Source organism: Netta rufina (genome assembly GCF_964035555.1).
Source record: "Netta rufina genome assembly, chromosome: 9".
Taxonomy (NCBI): Eukaryota; Metazoa; Chordata; class Aves; order Anseriformes; family Anatidae; genus Netta; species Netta rufina.
In genome coordinates this window covers 7,904,413-7,917,540 of record NC_140132.1, presented here as the reverse complement: position 1 = coordinate 7,917,540, position 13,128 = coordinate 7,904,413, and the positions used below count along the sequence as shown (strand labels likewise).

At 36.1% G+C, this 13,128-nt stretch overlaps 1 protein-coding gene across 2 annotated transcripts in view; it reads right to left on the bottom strand.

Annotated features, from left to right (window-relative positions):
- Window positions 1-1,691: 1,691 nt before the first annotated feature.
- NMNAT3 (nicotinamide nucleotide adenylyltransferase 3) overlaps window positions 1,692-13,128 on the bottom strand; it is a 28,115-nt gene continuing 16,678 nt past the window's right edge. Inside the window, exons 4-6 of one of the 2 annotated variants that reach the window (XM_084291842.1) lie at window positions 9,523-9,706; window positions 5,241-5,350; window positions 1,692-2,368 (exon numbers count right to left, since the gene is read on the bottom strand). In XM_084291842.1, the coding sequence (XP_084147968.1) occupies window positions 1,959-2,368; window positions 5,241-5,350; window positions 9,523-9,706 (704 nt within the window). In that variant the 3' untranslated portion in view covers window positions 1,692-1,958. The remainder of the gene's footprint in view (window positions 2,369-5,240; window positions 5,351-9,522; window positions 9,707-13,128) is intronic. The other variant, XM_084291843.1, reaches the window with a different exon arrangement.

Here is a 13,128-nt window from a genome sequence, read left to right as displayed (position 1 = left end):
ATTTCAAAGGGATAACATCCAAACAATTCTAATGCACTAGACCAAAGGTCCTTGCAGTTCCAATCCCTGATTCTGGCAGTGCAAAAGAATAACTCTCCTACATTTTAGTAATTTGTAGAGCAGGAACCTTCCGAGTCAAACGTGTGCTTTTATGTCAAAAAATAATTTGCATGTTAGTGCCACTACAGTAAGTGTCAAATGCTAGCAATCACTCAGTGACAAGACGTAACGGTAATTTGCTTTCAGACAAGCCAGTAGCTAGTTTTCAACATAAAGTCCGTTGCAGTAGTGCGTATTCTACTACACCATGGTTTTATGCAGATCTGTTTAAGAAGTAAAAAAGGAACTACACCTTTCTAAAGCCTCAAGTCAGGTTTTTGGCTGTTTTCCTTCCTCTTCCTTGAGTACAGGAAAATCAAAGATACCGCAGTGCTTTTATAGCAACCTTCACATGCTCGTTGTTGCTCACAGAATAGCTATCCCCCTGATATTCTTTGAAGGTCTCTTCTGTTAAAAGTGAGCTAGATTGGATCAGAAAAATAGGCAATCAACATAAAAAGAATAGATTTGTCAAGCTAGCCTTAGTGCTCAAATACTGAGAAAGCCTCTTAGCTATTTTAATACATTTTCCCTCATGTCTTTTCAAATGGTACAGTTTAAACTCCATGCTGTTATCATCACAGTACTTCTCTATTTTGGCACAAAACCAGTATCTTTTCCATTTTATTTGTTCATCAATACAGAGGACTATGCTGAATTAATGGTTTTCTTTACAAACAGATGCACCTAGTCTAAGTAACAGTTCTGAAAAGAACAACTTATTGAAACTTTAGTGTGTTATATTCAAACTGCAATGAAGAGTGTTTGTTTTTTTTTCCTTCCTTGCTTATATGATACCACCTTTTCCTATCACTTACAAGTAAATACACCTGTAAAAAAAAAAGACAACATAACTTACATTTTTTATACAACAAAAATTTGAGCTCAACTCTCTGGCCTAGTAAAGATTGGACATGTTTTAGTATTACTCATGAAAAAAGTTTTTTTTTAGGGTTCTCTGAAAAACAAAAATACATTTTTTTCCTTTTACATTGCTACCATGACAAAGGAACAAGAAAATACAAGATTAATTAAGAAAATAAATTCACCCATGGAGAATATCAACTACATTTTGATTCGCTTTATGATATGACTGACAACATTAACTCACTTTTTCAACAGCAAAAAAGCTGCTAATGACCCAGTTCTTTTGGATATGTTATCTATTCCACAGCTTGGGCAATTACTTACTCTTGGAATTACTTATTCTGGATCACAGAGGCAAAGAAACACTTTACATTTGATGATAAGGACTGTCTTTCATTTGTAAATCAGGAGATTTACAACTGACATGAATTGTGCATGCATTTTTAAGCACTTGCATTAAAAAAGGCTCTACTCTATCTCTTGTCCTAACTGCCAAAACACCACTTGTACCCATCAGAAGCAAAAATTATTCAGGGGTCCAGAAAGTCATAAGCTTAGGAGTGTTTTTTTATATATATACACAAACATTTTACTATATATACACATCTTTATATGTAAAAAGATATATATATAAGTAAGAAAAAGTAATGGCTCATTTAGTTTTGCTGTGTCAGAAATGTAAGGCATCTTCATTCTAAACTGCCTGTAGGATTAAAGAATTACAGTTCAGAAAAGTACAATATTTGACCTTTAAGTATTACTGGAGATTATTATTTATTGCTAAGATTTTATTTCTTCTATTTTTAATGTATTCAACCGAGTGTGCTGATTGGATAAAGCACTGCCACAAATGAAAACATCAATTTAAAACACCACATGAATTCAAGAAAGTTTGGGCTGATGTATTTTCCCCTTATTAGGGGAAACATCTTTCCAAAACTTCACATGGAAAAAAAAAAAGCAATGTCTGTCCTCTCCACACACTACCGGCATCAGTCATTTAGTGGGCTTACTGTTGTGTTATGCAACCGAAGAGGCTGAAGCAAGTCACCTTCATTCTTCCGCTCACTTTCTTCTGTGTAGATATTATGGTGTGCAATGTAGGATATGACAGAATCTGGGACGAGATATTTTACACTTAATCCTCTGCACAAAGCATAACGTATCTGTGTTGCACTTATTTCATTCTGAATCCATTCTTTCACCAGAAAGATATTGTGCTGAAATTTAGTTAAAAGTTCTGATTCACTGATATACCGAGCAGGATCAGAGCCAGCACGGCTTATACAGACCAACCCAAACTTCTCCACGATTTCTTTGACATGCTCTTTCTTCCACAGATTGGGTGTCTGAAACGTCTGTAGAAAATCAGCCCCACAAAGCAGCTTTAATTCTGGTAGAACTGTAAAGAGAAAAATAAATGAGAGATTCATTAAAAAAATCCATCTCCACACATCCCCAGATCTGCGCCAATAAGATGCATGTGTCTTTGGCCCTTCAAGGACACTTTGCTAAGTAGTGATCTGCAGCTTCCACTAACTGTAATGGTATAATATCCAAATAATTAAAATAATCCAAACGTTACAGTGCTCCATTTTCTGATAAGTGCAATAACCCTTATTTCAGGCTATGGCATGTCTGAAGCAGGGAAATTGTTGCTTGTTTCTGATCAGCATAGCTCAATCAATAATCGGGCAAACAAATTCTAGTTTTTTGCAGTGTTGTGCAGAGAGAAAGGAGAGGGTAAGCTAAGGAGAAGTAATACAAAGGAAGTAGCTGGATTTAAGAATTAGCAAGGCCTACTGAAGGATGGCTGTTGTTGGATTACTCCAGGAAAAAAACACATTTTAAAGGTGACAGCAAAGCCGTTTGCGTAAGGCAACTAAGAGACCTGAAGTGCAGGGAATTCAATTCAAAGCGAAATGAAGACAATCAACTATCACTTGTAAGCAGGAAAAGAAACAGTGCATGTGAAGCCATACTTGGTGAATAACGGAAGGGACAGTAAATCCTAGCAGAACAGTATATGAGGGACTGAGAGGAGCTTTTAAGAAACATTAGATGTTAATGATTCTGGAAGTCCTTTCAAAGCCATCTGTAATACACTAGTTTTATCTGACTTGCTCTATTTTACACTGATCAGGATGCTACTTTTGAATAAAAATGTTGAACTCAGGTGTTAGGGCAGCTCCAGATTTTCATCTAACTTTTTCAATAAGACTACCTACAATTTATGCTACCATAATGACAAAATTTTCAGAACACAGGCAAAGAAGTATGAGCTATCCTGAGACTTTTCCAAGGTATTGTAAGCATTACAAGCTACCAAGTACAGAAAAATAACGAGTCTCCGAGAATAAGCTTGTTTTAGCTGTTTCTGATGCTTACAGTTTGAACACTAAAAACCAAATAAAAGGACCCACTAGTCTTTTCTTTTACATCCTAAATGGATAGCACAAATAAGTTATTCTAAGTTTAATAAAACCACAATCATTTGTCAATACCTTTCCTTAATGAACCTTATGAACCTTTTTATTTGCAATGCATACTACAATGACCTGATTTTCGTATTTGAAACAACTTTATGACAGTCAGCAACAAAGCAATCTTACAGTTTAGTAGACATACATCTAATAGAAAAATAGTATGGAATTTTGTACCATTAAATCCAACTCGAACTTTGTGAAAGTTTCCATTATATGGAAGAGCCTTCCTTTAAACTTCACAGAAAATCCTGACTCAATAGTTTTAATCGGTTTCTCATTGGTTTTGTTGAAAGGCTGATGTGTTGGGAGGGAAAACTAAGTGTCAGTTGCCTCCTGTTAGAGAGTTTGTACTGACCAACACGAATTTTTCAGAGAGGGAAGGAACTATATTCTGATCTGGCGTTCTCAGTGGCACTCGATCTTTTCCCTGTGCTCCATTCCATTGCATACTAGCGAACAAATGAAGGGGAAAAGCTGTTCAGTTCCTTCCTGGTGGGCCATGTGCATATTTTTGCCCTGTCTGACAAAGTGCTCAAGGCTGAAAAAGTAAGTAGCAACAGGTTGCTAGACTTCTTCCTGTCCACACCAACAGGAAGTTCTTTGGGATTAGCTGTCCAATAGAATATGAATAGTAAAAATGCAGCCACCATGTCCTAGACAAGGAGTTCTGTTTCTTGCCAGTCCTTCTTTTCACCCACTTTTTGCTGTAGTTTGTTTTTGATTTTAGGGGAAACCTGTGCTGGTGACTGATTGATTCTATACTAAGAAACTTTAACAGGAAAGAAAGACTAGATCAAAAATTTGCTTTTTTTTTTTTTTTTTTTTTTTTTTAAAGAAAATGCCATAAAGCTTGAAAAAGCTAAAGAAAATAATACCCAAAGGAGAAATTTTACATCAAGGAAAGCTGAAATAGTCTCACCTGCTTTTCCACTCATTTTCCTCAATGTGGTAATGAGAAAAACGTGACTTCTCACTTGTCAACAATGATAAACCCCATCAGACAAGATTCAACTGCAGTCCAAATACCAGATAATTTTATTCCTTTAGCTTATTCCTCTACCATTTCTAATGATAGAACAGCCCATACTTCGGAAGTCTTTGTGTAGCTATGAATAACTTACATGGATCGTTCATGTCCAAGCAGTGCTGCAACACCATAGGAAAAATGTAAAGTATCAGAAATCCACCAGTACCCTAGCAAAACACAGAGCTAGAGAATATGATAAAATAGGAAACCAAAAGCTGACAGTGTTTCCAGAATCTGTCATACTTCTAATGCCAGTAGAGACTTTTCTATCCAGAAATGCAGTGAAACAAACCAACAGAACAATGCCTTAGCATTGTTTTAGTATATGGATTTGCCATCCATATACTTTGTTCATTGTATAACATAAGAATTACAATTATAGATAATCTCCATATTTATTGATATTCTTTCATAATATACTTTATACTTAGCAGAACCAGCAAGGCCACAGCATACATCTCTGACACAGCTAAACCGATGCTTATAAAACCAAAAATTAATACAATCCCGGAATAAGTCTCCTTATTGTAGAAGAGTTGTGGAAATCTCCTTATTGCGTGGAAATTACTACAAAGTAACTGCACCAGTAGTCACGCTGGCATTTGGCATGGCTTGTTTTTGGCAGGTAGCTCCAACCTGCAAAACTTAGCAGCTACTGTGTTCAACTTCATCAATTTGTTCAATCTGGTGAAGTTGTATGGTTTTTAATGCTGTTTTTATTGTTTTAATGAACAAAGTCACGCTGAGAGTTACGAACCAACCTGTGTAGTGGGAAGAAAGGGAATTCTCTGTAGATCCTTCTAAGGGCTGTTTGTTCTTTATGAATTCCTTCTTGTACTGCAGCAGTCTGAGCGATTCATTGTAATGGTGCCTGCATTTAAAAAATAAAGGCTTCTGTGTGAGATAATCCTCTCAGAGATGCACAAAGCGATTACCCGGTGCTTTCAGATTCAGGAACACAGTCTACTTTTATGCACTTTGGATTTGAATATAATTTGTTAAAAAAAAAAAAAAACAAAAAACAAAAAACAAAAACAAACAAACAAAAAAACCCACTATATTCCTTCTACCCCAAAATTAGCAGAAATGTAGTTAAATTTTGCACAACTGCAAGCAATCCGTGTAATGACATTTTGTTTTTCAATTCCTTTTTGAAATTCTACTATTAGGGAGAATTTTGTAGCAACATTAAATTTAAAACTTTATGGAGGTTTTTGCTAGGAAAAAAAAAAAAAGCACACTTCAATCACACTTCAATCAGTATATTTAATTTCTTCATTAAATAGAATCCCTCAGACACAACGATGTTTCTATAATGCCTGCTTTTTAAAAGTTTTCACGAGCTTCCTCTCATCCTGTTCTCCACAAAAGCATGTTCCCTGAGCATTCACCTTGTGCTTTTCATTTTAATTAAACTGATCACAATCCCAAGAAATTCAAGATACACATTTCTCGTATGATTTTGCACACCTGCTATGCCTCTAACTTTACTGATTTCAGATCCATGAGGACATGCAAGAATTATTTTGTCATTTTCTGGATTTTCAATTACTTTATTCTTTTGCTGCTCTGCATCACTGGTGCCCCACTGCACGCTGGTACTGCCTCCTCATGGTGGTGGCTCCTTCTTTGACTCTGAGGGCAAGTGGCAACATTAGATCCATACACCTCAGCTTTCTTCCTTCAAGCACAGCCTTGCCTGTTTCGAACAGCCCCAGTCTTGCACCACCCTGAGCCATGATTATGCAATGCTTGTATTAATTGGCACAAGCCAACATCACGTCAGGAAGCAAGCATATTGCTAAACAGTGCGGTCACAGCTGAATACGAAAGCCAGCACCTTATGTCTGTCCAGCAAATATATAAGCAAAATGACTGCGGGGTCTTATACAACTGTGTCAGAACAAAGATTATGGGTTACAAGGTAGTTTTACCCTTAAGTCTGTCCAAATTCAGAATTTATACAAAGCCATAGATAACCTTTTGAACATCTGCCTAAGGAATGAATTTATAGTTTAGTGACTTAAATATACACTTTTCAAATCACGCTCAGTACTTCAAGCCACAGTAATAAGTTGCACAAGTGCCAAGAATATACACCTAGCCGGGCTGCATAATTATCTCCAGTCATTTTTGGTGCTCAGCCACTGTCTAAAGGAACTGTATAGACAAGGGGTGCGGGACATATGGCAGGAGAGAGTAGGTAGCAATAGCTTGGCCTGTGCCTTCCTACATTTCTATTTTTGATCCTGCCTTCTTGTAAACAGGCTGATGCTATGTATAGTCAAGTACACTAACTTCACATCATGGATTGACATTCTTGGGCCTCGATTCAAAAATAAGCTCTTTTGGCAAAGAACTCACTGCAGGACTAACAGCACAAGTAATGCAAAGTCTTAGCTGCCAAAAGGTCTGTTCAGCAGACGTTTCAGATGCTGGGGTAGGGAGGATTATGTTACTTTAAAGAGACACCAAAAAGGACAGATTGGCTTGTCAGTTTATCAAGCATTTTCTGAACTCTGTATGAAGCTTCAAGTATCTATATAATTAAAATCACAAGCAGAATTCAGAAAATCTTGTTGGGTAAGACATAACGTGATTTAATTTAGAATTGGTAAATTTCTACCTGCACTACAATTAAATCTACATTACAAGAGGAATGATGTAGTTCGTTGATTAGTAGTTCTTCTGACAATATTGTAAGAAAATAAACCACTCCAGCAAGCACTGGGACAGTCTTCAAAACTTCCATGCTCAATGTAAGAGGCAACTAATGGCATCACCACAAGTGGGATATCACCTCTGCTGCTCGAAGTTCTTTTATGCCGTAACTATTTGGAATCCTCTGCAAAATCCACAGCTTCTGATAAAATATAACAACATCAGCACACACAGGTAAAAGAAATACTGGAGGACAAGGCCATTCACGCCTCCCCTTCAAGGCACAATGTCCTATTACAGTTAAGCTTACAACTCAAAACACAGGAAGGAAGAGGTACATCTAGGTACAACAGGTTTTGTCTTTGCCTTGCAGTAACAAAATCTCTTCCTACTGCTACTAACATTTCCTGCCTGAGGGGGCTTACACTGCAGGTGGCAACGAGTTTAAGTTCTAACTAGGGGAGAACCTTAGTAAGGATCTAGCCCTAAAACCACCTCTTCTTTTTAAGACAGTTACTTTTTTAGACAGTGACAGTTACTGTGTAAAAACCAAAGCACTAACCTGTGCCATTTCATGAAGATGCTGCTTCCCCTTTCAAGGGACAGGGTTCAGCATTAAGTTATGGCATTGGTTCAAATCATTAATATAGGTCATTGTTTGGAAAAAAAACGCTTCAAAGTAATTTCTCTCCTTCATAGGCATACATTTCAACATTTTGTCAATTTTTTTATGAAGCTAGTGGCTTACTTTCTAGGCAGAAAGGCAATTTGGCTGCTCATGCCACGTCGATACTTATATTTCCTAAGGAAAACGTTATGCATAGAGGTTTTATTTACAGTACCTCTTATCCTAATTTTTATATGCAGTACATTTTATCCTAACTTTACAATCTACAAACCCAATCTTGCAAGTAGTATTCAATTCAGTTGGAGCTGTGCAAGATCAAAGTCTTTGTAAGTAGGATCACCTGATCAGTAGGATTTGTGGCTCCTTCTCTGCAAGGATTTAGTTTTACAAAGCTAAAGTTTGGAGGAGAAATCCCATACCCAGCTAACGTTGCAGGACAGAACTGTTGGTGATTTCCTTCACTGGTGCATACCATTTACCAATGTGATTAGACAAAACAGCATAAGACATGCTAGCAGGGTGTCCTGAGTCCCCTCACCACACTTTACTCCTATTCTGCTGGCTAGAGGGAAGGGAAAGAAGCAACTGGATGTTTATGTCCACCCAGTGAACCAAGAAAAAGCTGAACTAAAAGGCTGCACTAGCTGTTTTGTGCACTGCATGTGTTTTGCAAGTACACAAGGTGTTCTTATGCATGCTTCTGTGAAATAACACGTCTTTTTTTTTTTTTTTTTAAATAATGGCTTTCACCTAAAGCCGTAAGAGCTTTCTGGGCAGTTGTTGGAAGGCACATGCTAAAGCCTTCAGCTATACAAACAACTGCTTTCAGTTAGAAAGTTAGAAAATCTGAGCAGGAATAAGAAATAATTAATACTTCTTACAGCACACTTTCTTTTTTGAAAGACATCCAAAAAGTCTTTCACTTTAACGGTGCCTGTAGACTTTTGTAGTCCCTATGTTTCCAGAAGGTGCTCAGCACAAGAAGTTTGTGTTTTTATACCTTGCACTGTACTGCATTTGTTATCAACGGCAAGCATATGAGGAAAAGTTGCATTTCTAGGCAGGCTTTAGACATTGTTTTATTTTTCCTTCTAGCACAATAACAGCAAACTCGGTGATTTTGTGGAGAACCTCAGCAATTATAGGCTTGGGTTTAACTTGCCATTAGAGTTAATACAAAAAAAGCTTTTCAAGGAAGTGCGAATAGATAAACCTGCAGGTATAATACTGCCAACATAGCTGATCTAGAATAAGTGTGCTCCTGACAAATAGAGCTGTTTTGAACTCTGTTAGTTTCTGATTGAGATCTATTACCTGCTTAGTGACTTAAAAACTAGAGAAATAACAAGAGAGCCAAGACCTTTGCTGCCCAACTCTTTCAATGACTATGGCTTTCCAGGGCGCATTGTTGTCAAAGAGGCTTTCCACATGGCACCTAGTGACTTACATGGCACAAGCACATCACTATGCAGCGCGGTACCAATACACAGGTTTGGGGGAAGCCTTTCTGCTTTGCACTGGGAAATGAAAGACTCCAGATATGGAAATGCTGATTACATAACATTTCTCAGAGGACAGCGACATGAATTTCTATCGTCACAGATATAATACTTTATCTCGTAGGAGAAGATGCCATAAACAGACATGCTTTGCTTGGGTGTTTTACCAGAGTGAGTTCTGCGCACTGATCCATCAGCCTAACAAATTTCTGGCAGTCAGTAACTTCATAAAGAAAGAAAAAGCAATGTAATTACCTTAACACTTTTACTGTCTCTGTCCACGTCTCCTGCTCGCTCTCCCATGGATCAACTCGAATCCAGTCAGATGTCTCCAGTGCTAGTTTTGCCATTGCTACCCGGTGCCTTGCTGGAACCAAGCCTTTCTTTCTGTAGTCATCATTGACAGGAGACATTATGCCTTCTATCACTTGGTATCTTCCTTTCAGAAGGAAAAAGAAAATAGTCATATTCATAGGATCTTCAAAATTTAAGGTAGATAGAATACTGGGAGCTATCTAGTCCAGCCTCCTGCTAAAAGTACAGTAAACTTCAAAGTTATGGAAAGCCACAATCCACTTAGTAACACTTTCATCTAGGTAATATTTTTAACAATAATAATTTAAAAGAATTGAAAAGCAACCTTCCTGTTACTCTGAACCACTCATGAATACTATCAATATGTTTGTATCATTAGATGATTCAAAAAACAAGATCTGGATAAACATGCAATTTTCAAGATATTTATAATTTATGACGCAAGCTATCAAAATTGCTAGATATAATGAAATTTTATATTCCAATAATTGTATCAGTACAGCTTTTAGACAGCCAGAATAATGGATGACTTAACTGACCACTGGGTTGTTCTCAAGTGTCTCATGCTTGTTATTTATCAGAATCAGTGTGCTTCTTATTGTGCTAAAGCAAGAAATATAGCATGTTATTGTGGCTGTGATTAATGCAAGTCTGACAAATTAAGATGATTCAAGAACAAAGATGGGTAATGGAGTCTAAAATTAGACTTACGAAACTATGGTCAAAACATCAGCTGAGCTGCCATTAAGCACCCCTTCTATCTGCCTGATCACGTTAATTAAATTTGAAAAATATGCCCATATCTTTCTACTCTTGTAATGTTGACATTACATATGAGCTATTTTTGTTAGAATTAGCAGTTTTGGTTTCATATCAGGAAACAGAACTAGATAAAAATGTAATACTCATTTTAATAAGTCTGAGAAATAAAGCACTGATATGAGTTGCATCCCTCAAACTGAGTGCAAAGGTGTTTCAAATAAACAAAAATGAAAAAAAAAATCTAGTCTAACACATGCATTTTAAATAACTATGATAAATATGATACTGATGACTAAAAAAAATATATATTTTTTTAAATTCAATTGTTTCAACAAAAAAACTCACAGAATGCAGCAAGTTCCCTCCAGAGCTTTGTAATGAAAATTGAACTTGGACTCATAATTTCATAATTGGACAACTGGCCTTGGACTCATAATTTCTGATATTAGCACATGACAGTTTAATAATTTAAAATAGCAATTTAGTAATGTAACAATTATTTTGATATAACAGAAGTAAATTTTCAAAATTATGTCAGGGAGGTGAAGTTTAAAAAAACAGCATTAAATTTCAATGCTATTTACAGGCCTATCTCCCGTGCAAATGTCAACCCAACCTATCCTCTGTTTTTAAAACATTCTCAGCATAGGCAAAATGGTCAATAGCGCAAGATATGATTTCCCAGGAACATGCAAAGACGTGTATATAATTAAATCCATCTGTTGACCTGGAATTGGAAATATTTCCTCTTGACATATGAACAACCACCATTCTCTGACACTTTGATAAGATACAATGATATTGTAAATTCTCAGTTGACGGGGAAAGCAATTACACTATGAATTCATTAGTTACCCTCATTAATGTTTTTTTCTTATACAACAACTTTCTCTTCTACATTTCAGTTCCTTACTGGTCAGTTTGTACATAGAAAAATTGTTCCCTTGTATTTCAAACAGATGTATTAAACGTAAAAACTAAAATTGCATCATCATGCTAGCTAAGAATGAGTAAGTTCTGCCATATTCTTGAGAGCTGTAAACATTTCAGTCTCAAGTTTGGCCTACAGCTGAATAAATTGGATGAGATGAGAGCCTCCAATGTCGTATCTTCCTGTTCTAAAGTAGAAATGAAATCAACTGAAAGAATCATTGCTAACACTGAAGATACGGAAAATCAAATGCCGTAACAGTTTGAGGTGATTCACAACCACTGGGCAACCTAGCACTACACAACCATAATGCACATAAGAAGCTACAACCTAAAAATATGAGTTTATAGCTCAAAATACAAGAGAATATTTTATTACTGGCTCTAAACAACTTCTGTCCTCTTCTGTAATTCAGAAGTTCACATGCTCAAATACATCCTTCAATCCTGGTAGGAAAGCAAAGAGGAAATCATTAAACTCCTTTTTCTTTTTAAATTATTGTTATTATTTAAAATTTATTTTAGATTTCCTCTGGTATTTTCTTTCTTACTCCATAAATTATAGGTAGTTTCAAGCCTTTCTTGCTTCAGAATTGCCTTCCCATTCTGCTTCTTTGGAATGCTGTTTGTTGTCATCATGAAATCTGTTGTTGCTTGTCCTGTTGGGTAATAACTCTAAACTATTTTTGAATTGTATTTTGTTTAAAATGTTGTTTTAACTACAAAAAACAAGCTAGACAAGAAGAATTTGTTTCTTATTCTAGGGTTCAATAACCTTAGTTCTTTGGGCTCTATATATCACTAGATTTTTTCCCCTTTTTTGTTCTTTCAAGGATGAGCTTGTAAAGACTTCAGATATTTTTGTTGTATATGTTTGTATTTCTTCTAATCCTTAAAGTACTTTTGGTCCTTTTTATCCTATTATCAGAGTTGAGCACATTTGTTATTTGCTTCCCATACATTTTTATTTGTTATTCTCTTTTTCAGAAGAGGTCATTTATGGATGTTTCTTTGCTAAATGGATATAGGTAAACATTTTTTTGAGGATGGACTACAAAACTGTATCATTATCCATCTTTCAGTGTCACAGGAAAATCCATGACAGACAGGGAATCTCTGCAGATGTAGCGTTATCCTACTCAGTGAGCAGGAATGACCCCAACACTGTTCTCCCTTCTGTCATCTCCAGAGCAGGTTGCAATAGGACTTCGTGCTTGAGTATTGTTTTAATTTATTCCTTCTTCCAGAATCCTATTTAATAAGTACTATGAGGCAGTACTATTTTAACAGTTTCCAGAAACTTTTACTCCCTGCTGAATACTGACTGAAAAACATTAGGCCTCTTTTGCATAAGCATTAGACCAATTTATTTATCTGCCTGATTTGTTACACCAAATTAACTACCCCAAGTTTTCTAGTTAAGAGTTTAGATTTACAGTATGACACTATAAACAGGCAGTACCAACATGTAACAATTGTAAGGAACAACACCAACAAAAGATGCATGTTCCATGCAAAGTTTATTACACGTTAAGACTTTATGCTTCCACATGAGTGAAAAGAACAGATGAACCAACACTCTTATTTTAATGTTCTTGTTAAAACTATAAAGCTTTAGAAGTTTTGCTGATGTAGGCTTACATAAAATTATTTCAACTAATGCCAATCTCATCTGTAGGTTACAATTAAATTCCTTATCGTTCAGTATTTGCCCCTCCCAGTTTACACTTTATAGTAAGTTGGTTTTTTTGTTTGTTTTTTAAAAAAAGACTTGCTGGTAGCTTCTATGACACTTTTAAAACACAATCACAAATTAAAGCCTAGAAACACATGCATTTTCCCTTCCTGTAAATA